The 17,920-nt window shown below is 51.1% G+C and overlaps 2 protein-coding genes across 2 annotated transcripts; both read left to right on the forward strand.

Moving 5' to 3' along the window:
• The first annotated feature begins 7,274 nt into the window (after positions 1-7,274).
• Positions 7,275-11,102, forward strand: BAX (BCL2 associated X, apoptosis regulator). Its single transcript, XM_082862862.1, has 6 exons — positions 7,275-7,344; positions 7,899-7,950; positions 8,042-8,188; positions 8,571-8,706; positions 10,452-10,556; positions 10,958-11,102. Exons 1-6 carry the CDS (start codon positions 7,311-7,313, stop codon positions 11,060-11,062), a joined length of 579 nt encoding a protein of 192 aa, XP_082718988.1. The 5' UTR covers positions 7,275-7,310; the 3' UTR covers positions 11,063-11,102.
• A 3,340-nt stretch (positions 11,103-14,442) lies between these two features.
• On the forward strand, positions 14,443-16,027 carry FTL (ferritin light chain). The gene is made up of 4 exons (XM_082863356.1): positions 14,443-14,768; positions 14,934-15,080; positions 15,431-15,556; positions 15,721-16,027. Exons 1-4 carry the CDS (start codon positions 14,667-14,669, stop codon positions 15,871-15,873), a joined length of 528 nt encoding a protein of 175 aa, XP_082719482.1. The 5' UTR covers positions 14,443-14,666; the 3' UTR covers positions 15,874-16,027.
• Positions 16,028-17,920: the final 1,893 nt, after the last annotated feature.

Here is a 17,920-nt window from a genome sequence, read left to right on the forward strand (position 1 = left end):
TGCAGTAACAAACAACCCCAAATCTCAGCTTAGCATACAAGGTTTTTTTTCTCACTTGTGTTATATATTGACTGAGGGTTCTGGGCTGTATATGTCTGGGACCCAGGCTGACAGAGCCACTACCATCTGGAGTCCTGCTGGTCAAGTGTGGCCAAGGAAGAACACCCTGGAAGCTCTTGTACCAGTACTTAAATGTTCTGACACAAAAATGGCATATATAATCTCTTAGAATTTATTGGCCAAAACTAGTCATGTGACTTGAATGAACCACAGAGAGTCTGGGAAGTTCAATTCTACCACACTCCAGAAGATGGAGATGGATATATTGGGTTTATGACACTAATAACTCTCACTCTGAGCACATAAGCAGATTGGTAGAAATTTCAGAACATTGAGAGATCAGAAATCAGTTAAATGAGTTTTCTATTGTTTGCCTATTCCAAGTCCCATTACATATCATTCAGCTATCATCACAATGTGAAACCATTCAGCCCTCTGCTTGCTTGGTTTCAATCATTTGATCGTGTGGCCGATATGCCTAGATGTCCCCTTAATAATTATTCGCCTCTGATAGGGAAGTTTCACTGGACATAGGGCTGCACAGCTAAAGACTACATTTCCCAGGCTCCCTTGCAACCAGTTTCTTGCCATGTAAATGGTTTCTGGCCAGTGGGATGTCTGCAGCATCTGAGATATGGCCTTAAAAGGCAAGGACGATGACATCCCTTTCAGTCTCTCCCTTCCTGGTGCAGGGATGTGTTGGGCATTGGTGTGTCCATCTTACACTGAGATGGAAGTGCTGTGTTGTGAATGGTAGGGCAACAAGCTAGAAAGCTAGAAGAAAGACATGATTATGGAAGTAGGCATGCCCCAAAATCTTTGGGATGAATTGGCAAACTGGAGACCCAGGAGAGCCAATGTTTAGTTCCAGTCCAAGTTTGAAGGCATGAGTACCAGGACAGCTGATGGTGTAGTTGTTGTCTGAAGGCTGGCAGCTCTGAAACAGGAGGGAAGGGGGCAGGGCACAACGTCTAAAAGAATGACATAGCCCTTGAGGATAGGACATAAACTGGTTAGAACCAACTAGGTCCAAGATGGCAGAAGATTTGACTTCCAGTAGACCTTGAGCCTCATTCTATGCTCATTGTAATACATTCACATATGCTAAAGGACACACCCACAGGTGCCATGACAGTTCCGAGGCTGACCATAAAAGGCCAAAAAGTGGGCAATGGCCCAATTCCTGGAAATCTCCACCCCTTCTCCAAGATAGTTGGAATAATCCTCCCACTCTTTAGCCTATAAAATTACCCAACCCATAAAAACCAATCACCCCATATTTCAGAGCCTATCGCCTTCTGAGATGGTCCACACTCTGTGGACTGTGTTTCTCTCTAAATAAATCCACTTCTTACCTATCAATTTGTCTCTCACTGAATTCTTTCTGCAATGAGACATAAAGAACCTGAGCTTCATTAAGATCTGAGACCTGGTGTGTGATCTCAGTTAAAAGACAGTGTGTGGGGGGAATACTTCCCTGGTGGTACAGTGGTTAAGAATCCGCCTGCCACTGCAGGGGACACAGGATTGAGCCCTGGTCCAGGAAGATCCCACGTGCCGCGGAGCAACTAAGCCCGTGCGCCACAACTACTGAGCCTGCGATCTAGAGTCTGTGAGCCACAACTGCTGAGCCTGCGTGCCACAACTACTCAAGCCCGTGTGCCTAGAGCCCGTGCTCCGCAACAAGAGAAGCTACCGCAATGAGAAGCCCGCGCACCACAATGAAGAGTAGCCCCCGTTCACCACAACCAGAGAAAGCCCGCACGCAGCAACGAAGACCCAATGCAGCCAAAAATAAAATTAAAATAAAGAAATTTATATATATATTTTAAAACAGACACTGGCGGGGTCACTTCCCTGGCAGTCCAGTGGTTGAGACTCTGGGCTTCCACTGAAGGGGGCGCGGGTTCGACCCCTGGTCAGGGAACTAAGATCCCACATGCCATGTGGCGCCGTCAAAAAAAAAAAAAAAAAAGACACTGGGTTTAAGTCCCACCCCTTGGGTTCAAGTCCCATCTGAATTGTGCAGTTTCATCTTGAGACCCAGGAAGAGCCAATGTTTCAGTTTGAGCCTGAAGGCAGGAAGAAAGCTGATGTCCTAGTTCCTTTTTTAAAAAAAAAAAAATATTTATTTATTTATTTGTTTGTTTATTTATTTGGCTGTACCGGGTCTTAGTTGCAGCATGCAGGATCTTCATTGTGGCGTGAGGGGTCTTCAGTTGCAGCATGCAGAATCTATTTTCCTGACCGGAGATCGAACTGGGCCCCCTGCATTGGGAGCGTGGAGCCTTAACCATTGCGCCACCAGGGAAGTCCCTCATGTCCTAGTTCAAAGGTAGTAAGGCAGAAAGAATTCTTTCTTATTCAGAGGAGAGTCAGCCTTTTGTTCAATTCAGGCCTTTTATGCAATCTTCTTTACTAAGTTTCCTGATGTAATATCGATCTCATGCAAAAACACCCTGAGAGAAACACTCAGAATAATGTTAGACCAAACATCTGGGTACCCTGTCAAGCTGGCCCAGTAAAGTTAACATATAAAATCAACCATCATAGTTCCTGACACTGTGGAACTTTACTCACTGTTATTATCACTTAAGGTTGCATATTCTTGGACTGTTACATGAGAGGGAAATAAACTTCTGTGTTGTTTAAATCATTGTTATCATGGTTTTTGCTAAAGCAGCTGAATTGGTGTTCTACCTTATATTTTCCAAAGATATCTCCTGTCCCCACTCACTTCCCCCAATAAGAAGCAGAGTCGAATTCCCCTTCCCCTGAGGTGGTGTGCGCTCATGACTAATATGTAGCTGTTGCAACATGGCAGAAGAGTGATGCTGCATGATTTTTGAGGTCAAATCAGGGAAGGCAATGCAATTCCTTTTTTTATGTGGGCCCCTCACTGTTGTGGCCTCTCCCGTTGCGGAGCACAGGGTCCGGACGCGCAGGCCCAGCGGCCATGGCTCATGGGCCCAGCCGCTCTGCGGCATGCGGGATCCTCCTGGACCGGGGCACGAACCCGTGTCCCCTGCATCGGCAGGCCGACTCTCAACCACTGCGCCACCAGGGAAGCCTGCAATTTCTTTGTTAGCTGAAATACTCTTGAAACCTTCAGCCATCAGGCAAGTAGTTCAGCTGCCCTGAAGCCACCAAGCTATAAGGAAGCTCAAGCTATCCCACACAAAGAAACTACATGGAAAGGCTTGAGGCTCCATGAAAATACATGCTCCACCAGGTCCCGACACCCTTCAGTCTCCCTGCTCTTTCAGTTCCAGCCACTATCTGACTGCAGACACTGAGTGACCCCAAGCTGGAACTGCCCAGAGAGCCCTTCCCAATCTCACTACCCACAGGCCTATCAAAGATAATAAAATAATTGTTGTTTTAAGCCACTAAGCTCTGGGCTGATTTGTTACACAGCAATAGTGAACCAGAATATCTGGTATAACTTTTATAGTGGGAGAGATGGATTCATTTTTAATATGTCTAAGCAGAAGTGGAACCCCCAAATCCTACTCACTCTTCTCCACCCCAGAACCTTCACTAGATCAGCCACCAGGGTCCTCTTCCCCTGAATAACTTAGCATCTACAACATGTTAGCCCTCTCCTTTGCTGTCCTTCCTCTATGTGCAAAGCGTTCTTCCTTTCCTGGAGTGGTAGTCAGTTTCTTTTCTTTTCTTTTCTTTTCTTTCTTTCTTTCTTTCTTTCATTGAAGTATAGTTAACTTACAATGTCATGTTACTTTCAAGTGTACAGCAAAGTAATTCAGTTATATATATATTGAATATATATATTCTTTTTCATATTCTTTGCCATTATAGGTTATTACAAGATATTGAATACAGTTCCCTGTGCTTTACTGTAAGTTCCTGTTGTTTATCTATTTTATATGTAGTAGCATATATCTGTTAACCCTAAACTCCTAAATTCTCTCCTCCTCCCACCCCTGCACTATCCCCTTTGGTAACCATAAGTTTGTTTTCTGTGTCTGTGAGTGTATTTCTGTTTTGTAAATAAGTTCATTTGTATCATTTTTTTATGTTCCACATATAAATGATATCATATGATATTAGTCTTTCACTGTCTGACTTACTTCACTTAATATGGTAATCTCTAGGTCCACCCATGTTACTGCAAATGGCATTATTTTATTCTTTTTTATGACTAATATTCCATTGTGTATATAGACCACGTCTTCTTTATCCATTCACCTATCGATGGACATTTAGGTTGCTTCCATGTCTTAGCTATTGTAAATAGTGCTGCTATGAGCATAGGAGTGCATGTGTCTTTTCGAATTAGAGTTTTCTCTGGGGTAAGCAGTTTCTAAAATATCAGGACCTCCACGTCCTGATATTCATGTCCTCATATAATCCCCTCTCCTGTGACTGTGCTGGACCTAGTGACCTGCCGCTCATTGCAAAAGTGATGGGATGTCCCTTCCGAGACTAGGTTATAATAGACTATGACTTCAGTCTTGCCTGCTCACTTTGATTAAGCTTGCTGCCGTGTTGGGAACTGCACTATGAAGGGGTCCCACGGCAAAGAAAGGAGTTCCAGCCAACAAGGAACCAAGATGCTGGCCCTCAGTCCAGCATCTCTCATGTGACCGGATCTTCTCAACAACCATTTATGGGTGCTTGGAAATGGATCCTTCCCCAGATGAGTCATTGGATGAGACCAGAACCTCAGCTGACACCTTTTTTATAGCCTTGTGAGAGAATGCAAAGCAGAGGACCCAAGTAAGCCACCCCCAGATCCCACCGATTATGTCCATCTTGTAATATACATCGGTAACTTTAAAACACCTATAAACTGTATTTTCCTTTGTTAGAAGAGTCTTAAGTTACGTCCCTGGTGGTCCAGGTGTTAAGACTGCGCTTCCACTGCAGGGGGCACGGGTTCCATCCCTGGTCTCGGAACTAAGATCCCACAAGTCATGCGGCATGCCCCCCCCCAAAAAGTCTTAAAACATCATTTTCTCTCTTATCCCTTTGGATATACAATAAATAACAGATTGTACTAGATTCATTGTCTTATAATAATGTGTAAGAGAGATTTACTATTACCAGTGAGTCATGGGAGGGCTGTGAGCAGATGAGGACCAGGGCCAGCTCTGGATATAGAAAAACCCATCTAGGTTCATGTGGAAGATGGGCTGGAGGGGAGGGACAGGAGGTTGGGGCCTATGAGTGGGGCTGAGTAAGAAAGCCCTGTCCAAGTGACACAGGTCAAGCTGGAGACCTGACAGCACCCACCAGAACCGTACAATTCTGGCAAATCCATCTCCTTCTCTGGGCTCTGGTTTCTGCATCTATAAATAGGCCATAATTATCCTAGATGTATTAGTTATCTACTGCTGTGTAACAAATTGCCCCCAAACTTAGCAGTTTAAAGCAACAATAAACGTTTATTGTCTCACACAATTTCTGAGGGTTGGAAATCAATGAATGGCTGAGCTGTGGGGTTCTGGCTTAGGATCTCTCACGAGGTTGCAGTCAGGATGTTGGTGGGGACAGCTGTCACCTGAAGGCTTGACTGGGGCTGGAGGACTTGGTTCCTCGACATGTGTGTTTCTCCAGCGGATGACTGCTTGAGTGTCCTCACAATGTGGCAGCTGCTTCCTCTAAAGTGAGTGATCCTAGAGAGAGTCAGGCAGAAGCTGCAGTGACTTTTATGACCTAACCTTGGAAGTTACACTGCCATTTCCACAACGCCCTGTTAGTCACACTGTCAGCCCTATTCAGTGCGGGAGGAGACTACACAGGGGCCTGAATACCTGGAGGTGAGAATCATTGAGGTCCATCTTGGAGGTGGGCTTCATAGTTCTGATATAGTATCTTTATTATTGTAAACAATATTGACTTCAGAACTATCTCAAAAGTTTTTTCCCCTCTACTCAACAGCTGTACCATTTAGAGGTCTGTGGCTGCATTAAAAGCCCTTTCTTCCTTCTCTGTAACTGGGATGGAGGGAGGGCTAATTCATTGGGCTGGAATAACAGACACAAATAAAGCCAGCTTCAACGTTAATATGAAACACTATTTCCCAAGGACATGCTTTCTTACTCACACTGTTGGAAATTCTATCAGTAAAAATGAAACATCCCACTTTGCCTGTAGGATTGAAGTCACTTGATACATAGTAGCAGCCTTGATTTCCAACCCAGGTGCAGAGTAAAGGGTTTCTGGACCCAACACTACACATCTACATTCATCTTGTAGTTTGCAAGGATACAGGACCCTGGTTCCTTTTGCAGTCCACACACTGCTTGGCTTTGAGCCTAACATACAGTCATCACCTAAATTCCACTCTTCCTCCAAATCCTATAATAACTCTACCTTTTCCTTTGTCAAGATGCTCCATGGTTTCTCTGTTGTGTGGTCTCCATCATCTCAGTGGGTCAATAAACTTTAATTTGTCAGACTATATTCCTGGTGTTGTCAGGCTGATGGATTAAGATACCTATAATCTTCAATTGCCGTGGCTCCCAGCCACCCTTGGGAGACAGATTCCCTTCTCTTATATGCCCAAACCATTCATCATCTGGCCCCAGCCTATTTTTCTAATCTCAGTTCTTTTTTCTTCTTACTATTTTCTTTTGAAAGGGAGATATAATCATTTCCATACAGTAAACTGCACGTCTTATGTGTACAACTCAGTGAATTTTTAAATATGTGTATGCCCAAGTAATCACCACCCAGATAAATATATAGCACATTTCGGACACCCCAGGAGCCTCTCTGTCCTCACCCTGCCAATCTATCACCAATCTATCACTTTTTGAACTTCAGATTCTTTTTATTTTCACAGAAACACATATAAACATTCATAGACTTTAGTCATCTGGAACGTCCTGCCGCAAAGAATGCTATCTTTGGCCTCTGATGTTCCTTCTGTCCTGGCAAGGGCTCAAGTCCCAACCGAAACTTTTGAAAATATTGCAGGAATGAATGAATGAATAAAAGTTATAACTGCGATTGAATGCGTGCCTGGTGGAATGGCGCCACAACCACTTCCTAAGGGGAAGTGCTGATTGGGCAGTCACGTGATAGGGGCCGAGCCTTCCCGGAGCAGGTGAGGCAGGTGCGGTCCTGTGTCCGGATAGCCCTGCGGGGCAGCGGCTCGCGGCGGCCATTTTGCGGGGCGATCACGTGAGAGGACGCACGCTCAGCGGGGCGCTCACGTGACCAGGGGCGTGCTGCGGCCGCCCGGGCGGACCCGGCGAGAGGCGGCGGCGGGAGCGGCGGTGATGGACGGGTCCGGGGAGCAACCCAGAGGCGGGGGTGAGGCGGGAGGCGGACGGGCGGGAGGAGGGCGAGCCCCTCGCCGGCCGACCCCAGGATCCCTCCTGCCGGTATGGGGCCGTGCGATCGCCAAGCACTCCGGGGCAGAAACTCCGGGATCCGGCGCTGCCAGCTTCCACCCACTCCCGGGGTCCCGGGCTCTCTGGCCTCTGCGTCCGGATCCCTTCCTGTCTGGCGCTTTCGGACCCCCGAGAAGCTGGGGAGCCCCATAATCCAAGCCCACGGGGCAGGCCCGGGCTTGTTGCCTGCACCACTTCCTGGTGGGAGGGGCGGGTCTCCCCTCAGTCCCCTCAGGCCAGGGGTCTGGTTGCATGAAGTGTTCCCTCAGCCTCCTCCCCCGGAAGAATGAAGGATACAGGCCCAGGACTCCTGCCTCTTTCTCCATCAGGGACTCAGCTGCCTGGGCCCCCAGTCACTTTATCTACCAGGGTCCCCTAGCGTTGTCCTCCCTCAGGGATCATGAGCCACTCCAGTTCCCTGGATCCCCCTAGGACCCAAGAGTCCAGGCACCTCTTACCTCCTTTCTCCTCTAGGGCCCACCAGCTCTGAGCAGATCATGAAGACAGGGGCCCTTTTGCTTCAGGGGTGAGTCTGAGGTCTGATTATTGAGGAGCAGATTTGAGGAGTGAGGCCCCATTCTGATTCTGCATTCCCTGCAAATCCATTCCCACTCTAGTTTCATCCAGGATCGAGCAGGGCGAATGGGGGGAGACACGCCCGAGCTGGGCCTGGAGCAGGCGCCCCAGGATGCATCCACCAAGAAGCTGAGCGAGTGTCTCAAGCGCATTGGAGATGAACTGGACAGTAACATGGAGCTGCAGAGGTGTGGTCCCTGGGACCCAGGAGTCCAGCCAGTGAGCCCCTTCTCCCTCAGAACCCAGGAGTCCCAGCTCCCAACCCCCACTTTCCCTGGGATCCTGGAGTCCAGGCCCACAGCCCCCTTTTCCGTCAGACCCAGGGGTCCAGGGCCCCACCACTCAACTCAGCACTCTGGACTCCCAGCCCTCCCCTGCCCTAGGATCTTGAAACTCTCCTTCAGGGAGTCATTTTCCCCAGTTTCCTCAATGTCCACCTTGTGGCTCTCCCCCATGATGGCTTCCTGGCTCAGGCCTCAGTTTCCTTATCTTTGGTATGGGGTGGACACCAGAGTTTCCACACTCCGCCTGATCCTCCCTCCCCAGCACTGGCTTTCCTCTCTCCTGCAGGATGATCGCGGCCGTGGACACAGACTCCCCCCGAGAGGTCTTTTTCCGAGTGGCGGCTGAAATGTTTTCTGACGGCAACTTCAACTGGGGCCGGGTTGTCGCCCTTTTCTACTTTGCCAGCAAACTGGTGCTCAAGGTGGGCGGCTGCAGGGCTGTGAGCCCAGGCAGGCTCCCCTATGAGGACCTGGGACTTGTGAGGTCAACCCCTGTGGCAGCCCAGTAACCACAGAGGGAATGGAGAGAGGCAGCTATGGACCGCTTGTCTGCTTTTTCATTCATTTATTCATTCAACAAACATTTATGGGGCCTATGGTGTGTGTGACCTGTACTCGGCACCCAGGACACAGAACAGAAAAGGCTAGGTCCCTGCTCTCAGGGAGCCCACGTCATATGATGAGTGCTGAGCGAAGTAAACTAGGGTGACGTGATTGGGCAAAGAGGTCAGGAAAGACTTCTAAGAGGAGGTGACGTGAAAGCTAAAGTTGGAATGACAAGAAAGATGCAGTGATATATTGTATAAAGATGGGGGAAAAGGCATCCCGTAGAGGGGCAGAACATGCAAAGGCCCTGAGGTAGGTCCAAGCCTAGTGTGTTGTGGGCAATGAGGAGGCCCATGTGGTTAGAACAGAGTGAGGAGGGGGAGAAGGTGAGAGATGAGGGCAGATTGCGAGGGTCTTGTGGGCCGCTGTAAAGACTAGCTTTACTCTGAGTGCGACAGGAGTGATTGGCTGGTGTTAAACAAGAGAGTGAGGTGACCTGATTTATAAATAGAAAAGACTTTTCAAGCAAGGAGAGCAAAATGTTAATTGTAGAATCTAGGTTGTGTGTATATGCCTGTACGCTTAGAAACTTTTTTAACTTTTCTCTTTGAAGATTCTCATTATAAAATATTGGGGGAGGGGAAGCCCAGCAAATTATTTTGGCCCTTTTGGGTAGAAAAATGGATTATGGGGCACAAGGGCAAAAACTGGGACGCTGACAAAGAGGTACCTGTAATAATCCTGGCTAATGGAAGACTGACCTGGAGTCGGGGGGCAGCATTGGAGGTGGAGAAGTAGATTTCTTGATGTGTTTGCAAGATTGAGCTGATGGGGCTTGAATGTTAGAGGTGAGGGGGACAGCAGTCAGGGTGATGGTAGGGCTCTGTATGGAGCTGGGGACAGCAGGTGAGAAGCAGCGAGATAAAGGCTGAGTAGGGAAGCTTAGGGAGTTGAAGAGCAGGCGTCAGGCCTTACCTGGTCTGAAGGTCAGAAAGCCCTCTCTGGGGAAGTGACATTAGACCTGAGCTGTGAGGGATGAGTGAAAATTCCCTAGGTTGAGGTCCATTGAGGCAGCAGAATCAGCATGTGCAAAGGTCCTGAAGCAGGTTAAGAATTTGGTGGGAATGAAGATATGGAAGAGGGGTGGGAATTCCCTGGCGGTCCAGTGGTTAGGACTCCGTGCTTCCACTGCAGGGGGCACGGGTTCGATCCCGGGTCGGGGAACTAAGATCCCACAAGCTGTGTGGAGTGGCCAAAGAAAAAATTAAAAAAGTTTAAAATTAAAAAAAAAAGATATGGAAGAAGGGCAGTGAGGCACAGAAAAGAAGAGGAAAATTGAATGTGATCAGGTCAGAGGCTTCACACAGAGCCTTGTGGGCCAAGATGTGCTTTTGATTTTTTATCCCAGAGGTACTAGGGAGCCATAGATGGTTTGTGAGCAGGGAAGTTGACAGTGACCAGAACCACTTTACAATTTATGAAGCTCATTCTGACTGTGAGTGGAAAAGAGACTGCAGAAGGGCAGGAGGGGAGGCAGAGAGTTGAGAAAGGAGGCTGGGGGCCATTGCCCCAGGCAGTGGCGATAAGGCTTAGTCCCTAAGGCCCAGCCCACTCCCTGCAGGCCCTGTGCACCAAGGTGCCCCAGCTGATCAGGACCATCATGGGCTGGACCCTGGACTTCCTTCGAGAGCGGCTGCTGGGCTGGATCCAGGACCAGGGTGGTTGGGTGAGGCCCCTAACCCCATCCAATCCCCCACTCCCCTGGGACCCCTGGGCCTTCCTGAGCCCACCACAGTGGTACCCTCCTCCCCATTTTCGGATCATCAGATGTACTCTGTAATGCGTTTTCTGACATGTCTGATCAACCCTGATTCATATGACACCCACTGACCTCTCCATGACCCTTGACCTCCTGGTGACCTCTGACCCGACTAGTGCCTTCTGCCCTCCCTGGTGCCTCTACTTCCTTCGGAGTCCCTCAAGTTCTATGATAACTCTTTGGCCCCCAACTCTTCAGTACCATTAATCTTAGGCCCTTGCCCCCACTCATGCCCTCTGACCTCTCTGTGACCCCTCACGTGCTGGCCCAGGCTGAGCTGCTGAACTGCCTCATGTCCCTATCCCCAGGACGGCCTCCTCTCCTACTTTGGGACACCCACGTGGCAGACAGTGACCATCCTCGTGGCCGGAGTACTCACTGCCTCGCTTACCATCTGGAAGAAGATGGGCTGAGACCACCAGCGGCCTTGGACTGTGTCTTTTCTGCATAAATTATGGCATTTTTCGGGAGGGGTGGGGACTGGGGGCCATGGGCATTTTTCTTACTTTTGTAATTATTGGGGTGGGGTGGGGAGGAGTGGTCTCGGGGGGCAATAAACCTCTTTCGGGCCACACTTTCAGAGTCTGAGTCACTGGGCCCACTTCCTGGCTGTCGCAGGAGACCAGGCTTCACGTGCTGACCCATCTTATTCTGAGGTTGCCTGGTGCCCTCTATGGGTAGGTGGTGAGTTAAGTCTTGGCCCTGCCCTTAAGGAGCCCACAGTCCTGAGGGGAACCGAGGTGACTCGAGATCACATGACTCATGTATCACAGCCTAGGGTATTGTGTTAGAGGCAGCACTGTGCCAGGCCCAAACCCGGCAGAGGGGGCTGGGGCGGGGGTGGGGGGTGGATATCAGGGTAGCAGGGTGCAAAGCAGCTTCCTGGACCCTGGGAACTAGGGAAGGAAGTTGCACATTTACTGAGGTGGAGAAATGGGGAAGAAGCTGGAGGGGGGCAGATCTCGGGAGGACTAGGAAAGCAGGGGAGGGCGCTGGAGCCTTTGGGGAAGCCCCTGGAGGCTGGAAGAATGAGGAGGCTGGAGAGAGGGTCCAAGGGAGGACTCCAGGGGAGCCTGAGCTTGAGCTGTGTGGTTGCAGAGGAGACACACAGGCTGGAGACTGACAGGTTGTGGAGGGAGGGGCTGGAGGAGAAGGAGGAGGGGTCTAGGGTCTGGCCCCGTAAATGCGAAGGGCCCTCCAGGAGAGGGGCGGCCCCCTGGGAAGATGCTGCGCTCACAAAGACGCACAGTAGATTGAGCCACAGAAGGAGAATCAGAAAAAGGAATTACAGAGAATAAGGTCACTCGGAGAGTCACAGTTGGTTGTCACCTCTCTGGCTGTCTTTCTTTGGCCGCGTTGGGTCTTCGTTGCTATGCGCAGCTTTTTTTTGTCTCTAGTTGCGGTGAGCGGGGGCTACTCTTCATTGCGGTGCCTGGGCTTCTCTTGTTGCGGAGCATGGGCTTTAGGCGCGCGGGCTTCAGTAGTTGAGGCACGCAGGCCCAAGGGCAGGCGGGCTCAGTAGTTGTGGCTCGTGGGCTTAGCTGCTCTGCGGCATGTGGGATATTCCCCGACCAGGGCTCGAACCCGTGTCCCCTGCACTGGCAGGCGGATTCTTAACCACTGCACCACCAGGGAAGTTCCACCCCTCTGGCTCTCCATCCCCCTCTCTCTGGGTCCTTCTGTCCCCTTCTCTGTCTCTGTTCCTGTCTCTTTGTCCCTCTCTGGGTCTTTCTGTCCCCCTGTCTCTCTCTCCCTGTCTCTCTCTCCCTGTTTCCCTGGGTCACTTGTCTTCTCCCATCCCCCCTGATTCCCCCCACCTTCTTCCGATAATCTTTATCTCACCCCTTCCTCTCCCTCCACCTGTGAGCACTTCCCAGGTCACCTCTCCTTTCCCAGGCTAAAGGTCTTTGGGCTGAGGTATGAAATTTGGTGAATGAGTAACTGAGACCCCATCGTGACTGTGTGCCTGGGGCAACTGCCCCTCCCCCAGAGGCTTGCCCCAGAGACGGCCAGTCAGGGGAGAGATGGCAGATAAGACAGAAGTGAGGGGAGACTGAGTCACCACCCAGAGAGAGGGGACAATATGGCCACAGGCGGGAGCCCAGGGAAACCATCAGGGAACTAAAAAGACAGTGCCTTGACAAAGCACTCGAGGTGGCACCTTGGGGGAGGGGGCCAGACTTGGGGCCCAGCCAGGCCTAGCTCCCCGGGTCCCAGGCAGACTGCAGTCCACCCAAAGTAGATGAGGTCAGCGAGCGGGCTCCACCCCGCCCCTCTGCGGGAGCCCCTTCCAGAGCTGAGTTCAGCATGACTCAGCACGGCTGCTCTCCTGGCACTGGCCCAGACACCCCTTGAGGACCCCAGATACCAGCCTGACTGGCGTCCCCTTGATCAAGGAGTACCCTGCCCGGGCTGCTTGGAGAGCTTCTCTGCAAGGTGAGCCCTGACCTCTGCTCCCAACGCCCCAGCGGCTTCAGCTTTCCTGCCCCAGCCGGACAGCTGCCTCCATTAGGGCACTGAAAGAGGGTCAAAGTCCTGTCTTTGTTTCTCCTTCCCCGCGAACAACCACAATGGGAGCTCCTGGAGGGCTCCTTCAGCCAGCTCTGCCACCCAGGCACCAGCCTGGACCAGACACACTTTAAAAATGTCCATTGGTTAAAGACAGACATCCCATCCGTAGGTCCCCAGACCCTCCTTGTTTCACCAGGACTCAGTACTTCTCCGTGATCTTGAAGGAGCATGTGTCAGGCAAGACAGGGACAATTTCAGCGAGGCTGCTTCAGCGTCAAAAAGAATTCCCAGTCTCTGGCTGCCTTCAAAGTCATCTCCACGAAGTGCAGCCTCAGAGGGACCCCCAAAACTCCAGTGTCATTTCACCCCTCCCCATCTCAGCTTCCAGAAAAAGCGAGCCCCTAAAATAGCCCCTAGGTATTCCAAGGGGCTCAGACAATCTTTCGAGCGCTCCAAAAGGCTCTCCAAGACCCCTGACCTCTTTAAAAAGCCCCTACTAGGCTTCTGGAAACATCCCTCTGCCCCACTCCGGGGCTGAACAGCACGGCTCTACAACTGTCCTTTTAATCTCGCAGATCACTTCAAGGGCCTAAAGATCGCCCTACCCCCCCGGGGAAGTTTCCAGAAAAATATGGACTTCCACTGTGAACTCTAAAGCTACAGAAACTCCCCCCACCTTTGAACCCCAAGGCTCCAGGTCCTCCCAGAGAGAGACCCCAAGGTTCCAGAAATATCATCTCACAGCCTTCCAAACTTCTCAATGATCTGGGTACCCCCTTATCTCCCAGCGCAAACCCCAGTCATCTGGAGGTTTCCGCACCTCTGAGGAACGCCCCCAGGGTTCCAGTAAAGTCCGTGCCCTGACACAGCACCAGAATCCGATCTACTTTCCTGAGACACCCCCAGGACCCAGGAATGATTATTTTCCAGGGTTCCCAGTGTCTTCATTAATCTTTCACCTACTAGAGAGTCTCCCTCCCCACCCCCCACCCCCAGAATCCCTTGACTTCGCAGAATTAGCCCCAGAGCTGTTGCATCCCGCGAAAACCCCCACCCCCCATTCCCCATTTCACAACAGCCGTCGCCTACAGGCGCGTGACTTCCCCACCTCCGGGGGGGGGGGCGGTGTGGGTCTAGGAGTCCTATATGCTCCTGATTGGTCACGCGTGGGCTCCAGGCCCCGCCTCCCACCACCGCAGATTGGCCGATTGCTCTCCCTGGCCGTCCCACTTCCGAGGGCCTGCGCACTATAAAATAAGCCGCCTTGGCCACAGCAGTTTTCATTGCGCTCGGCGGTTCCCCGGATCTGTCTCTTGCTTCAACAGTGTTTGGACGGAACAGACCCAGGGTCGCCCTTTCTTCCAGCCTCCGACCACCCTCCAGCCTTCGGAGTCAGCCACTCATCTATCCACCCTCCAACCTTCGGAGTCAGCCACTCAGCTGTCCTCGGTCACCGGGACCAGCCAACACCATTTTTTGAGCCGAACTCCTTATTACCGATCAACCATGAGCTCCCAGATTCGTCAGAATTATTCCACCGAGGTGGAGGCCGCCGTCAACCGCCTGGTCAACATGCATCTGCGGGCCTCCTACACCTACCTCTCTCTGGTGAGGGTCCCCAGGACGCCCCCAGCCCAAGTTCCCCTCAGCTGCGCACCTCCGGCCCTCTGCGCACGCGCTGGCCTTCTTTGTCCTGTTGGATAGTCGGAGGCGGAGTCCGCATGCCTGGCCTCGCCTCCTGCTAACCATTGTTCCCGCCATCTCTTCCCGCAGGGCTTCTATTTCGACCGCGACGATGTGGCTCTGGAGGGCGTGCGCCACTTTTTCCGTGAATTGGCCGAAGAGAAGCACGAGGGCGCCAAGCGTCTCTTGAAAATGCAAAACCAACGCGGCGGCCGCGCCCTCTTCCAGGACGTGCAGGTAAATAGTGTGTGGGCATTGGACTACATCTCCCAACAGTCCCTGCACTAGAGGCCCCTTGACTGTATTGGTTTAGGCACCGTGTAGGCCTCTCGGAGATTGAGTTCAGTCTTTTGTGGGTTATTACAGCTGGAGATCGAGGCGCACCCAGTTCTCCCAAGACGTGGCGGTCTAGAGCGCAGCGTGTAGTATCCTGGGACGTGTAGTTACAGGACACTGGGGAATGATAGATACAAACTCTTAGTCGTTTTTTTCCGATTAAGCCCTCTACTCCCGCAACTACTGGAAAATTAGTTTTTAGTCCTTTCCAGAGTATGTGGCTAGTACTGAACCGTTTGTTTTCGGTATAGAAGCCATCTCAAGATGAGTGGGGTAAAACTCAGGACGCTATGGAAGCCGCCATTAAAATGGAGAAGAACCTGAACGAGGCCCTTCTGGATCTGCATGCCCTGGCTTGTGCCCGCGCAGACCCCCACGTAAGTATCTCCAGTCATGTCTATGAGACCTTCCCTGGAATGATGCTTACATACGAAGCATTGGCCTCATTTGATTGGGCAGATTTCCTTCTGAGCCTCCTTCCCCCATCTGTTACATTGTTAGATCTGTACGTGGCAACATTTTCTCCTCTTTTATCACTCAGCTCTGCGACTTCCTGGAGAGCCACTTCCTAGATGAGGAGGTGAAACTCATCAAGAAGTTGGGTGACCACCTGACCAACCTCCGCAGGCTGGCTGGTCCCCAGGCTGGGCTGGGCGAGTATCTCTTCGAAAGGCTCACCCTCAAGCACGATTAGGAGCCTCCGGAGCCCAGTGGCCTTTGAGGAGCCCCTCTGGTGTCAGGGCTTCTGCCTGAAGCCCCTCTCTGCAGCCAGTAGGCAGCTTGTTAACCACACTGGAGCCCTCTCCCAAGCCTTGGACCAAATGGAAACAATAAAGCTTTTTGCAGCAGCTAGTGGTTTTATGTGTGTATCCTGGGAAAAAAGGTGGGATCTGTTTTCACAAGGCTTCTGGCTGCACTGGGCTGGCAGGGAGAGACGAGTTTGGCGCTCTACTTCTAAGACATAATAACACCTGTGGGGTGTTGCTGTAGTGGGTTTTCTGCTTTGCCAGGCTGTTAACTGCCCCTCCTAAGATGGTAGAGCCCAGACTCCAGGGAGAGTCTAGTAAAACCTGGGGTTGCTAGCTGGAAGCAGACAGCTGTTAAGGAGATCAGTAATGAGAAACCGGTTCACATGAGTTATGTTGCTAGGCACTTGCCAAGCTCTGAAAGTACTCTGCCTCAATTCTGGGAGGCTAAGTAGAAATGTGAGCTCCTTTATATGGGTAAGTTGAGACAAACTGTGTAAATTACCCATGGTAACCGGGAGACACACCCAGGTCTGACCTCCAAAGGCTGTTTGTTACAGGTGTGGAATTCAAGGCACATAATAGGTAGAAACTGGCTAGTGGGTCTGAGCGGCTGAGGGCACATGGTGTGAAAGAGGTGCTGAGCTAGGGGGTTCAGGGCTCAGTACAGACAGGAATGGGATGTGAAATTATCCAAATGGGAACTGAAGAAGCTTGAAGATGATGTAAGCAGCTGCTGGGTCCAAGCAATAAAACGCTGTCAGCTCTGACCCCCCCCCCACCCCATCCTATTTCTGGTAGCTGAATCTAAGAGGAAACGGCTGCTCAGCACCGTGCCTCTCCTGCTGGTAACTCGTGGGGGAGGGGACTCGGGTGTCACAAACACTGCGGCTGACAGAAAGATGGTCACACATCCAACTTCAATCAGAGCTTTCTACTCCCCTGAAAAGCGATTGATTCGGAGATGCACGTGTAGCCTAGGGACGATCAGAACTGAAAGGAGAAAAAGATATTTTTCCAAAAGTAGAGTCATCCAGGGGACAGTAGGGCCAGAGGCCAGAGTCCTAGAAACATGCTCTAAGCCAGTGCTGTCCAACAGAACTTTTTGTAGGGATGGAAGTGTTCTGTATCTGTGCTGTCCAATAGGGTAGCCACGGGCCACGTGTGGCCACAGTGGCTATTGAGCCCTTGCATATGGCTAGCGCTACTGAGGAATTTAAGAGCCTGGGGCAACTTTGCCACTTGCAAGTTGAGTCAAAAACAAGAGAGTTGCCTTCCTTTGAAATAACACTGGAATCCAGTGGCAATCCAAGTCTCTAAGACAGTAGAATGAGACAAGAGAACCGGGACCCAGCAGTGGGCAAAGGGAGGAATCAAGAGGTGAAGAGGGAAGGAAGAGGAGGGTGGGGCCAGGATTGAGGCCCACCAAGCCCTCCGGTCAGACTAGACCTGAGATTCTTAAATATAGATGTATTTTTTCATCTCTGGACACACTTCAATCACACCCCTTCTGCCCTCCCCCCTCCCAATTGCAAACCAAGGGCAGCAGACACAGCACAGCACACGTGAGGGGCCCCTCCCTTTCACCAAAGCTGGGGGCAGGGCACAGCTTAGGGATGGAAGAGCCTCGAGGTAAATATGGAGGTTCTAGAATCCAGTGGGCTGAGTTCTAGACCAGAGGGAAGGGACCAGGATGCAGCAAAGTGGTAAGGTTCTAAATTTGGCAGCTGGGACCTAGAATCCAGTGGTTTCATGGTGGGTCTAGCGGTTGGGGGTTATGTGTGCAGGTACTGGGGAAGACAGCCAGTTGTCCTCAGCAGAGGGATTCCCTGTAGGGCGCAGGAGTTTAGAGATATGGGGAAGAGTTCAGACTCAGAGAAGAAGTAGGGTCTGGTCCAGAAAGGCATCTAGACCAAGACAGCTTGTTCTCCAGTAGGAATGAGAAACCAAGTGGTTCTGCCCCCACTTGCTTGGCCAAAGTGCAGAGGAAGAAGG

The sequence above is a fragment of the Leucopleurus acutus genome (assembly GCF_964270905.1).
Source record: "Leucopleurus acutus genome assembly, chromosome: 20".
NCBI classification, from domain to species: domain Eukaryota; kingdom Metazoa; phylum Chordata; class Mammalia; order Artiodactyla; family Delphinidae; genus Leucopleurus; species Leucopleurus acutus.

Bases quoted from the DNA above. Each gene is read 5' to 3' on its own strand.
- BAX (XM_082862862.1), top strand. From the start codon at position 7,311: ATGGACGGGTCCGGGGAGCAACCCAGAGGCGGGG. The intron at 7,951-8,041 runs GTGAGTCTGAGG...TTCCCACTCTAG, and splicing joins GGGGCCCTTTTGCTTCAGGG to TTTCATCCAGGATCGAGCAG. The intron at 10,557-10,957 runs GTGAGGCCCCTA...CCCTATCCCCAG, and splicing joins TCCAGGACCAGGGTGGTTGG to GACGGCCTCCTCTCCTACTT.
- FTL (XM_082863356.1), top strand. From the start codon at position 14,667: ATGAGCTCCCAGATTCGTCAGAATTATTCCACCGAGGTGGAGGCCGCC. The intron at 15,081-15,430 runs GTAAATAGTGTG...TTTTCGGTATAG, and splicing joins CCCTCTTCCAGGACGTGCAG to AAGCCATCTCAAGATGAGTG. The intron at 15,557-15,720 runs GTAAGTATCTCC...TTTATCACTCAG, and splicing joins GTGCCCGCGCAGACCCCCAC to CTCTGCGACTTCCTGGAGAG.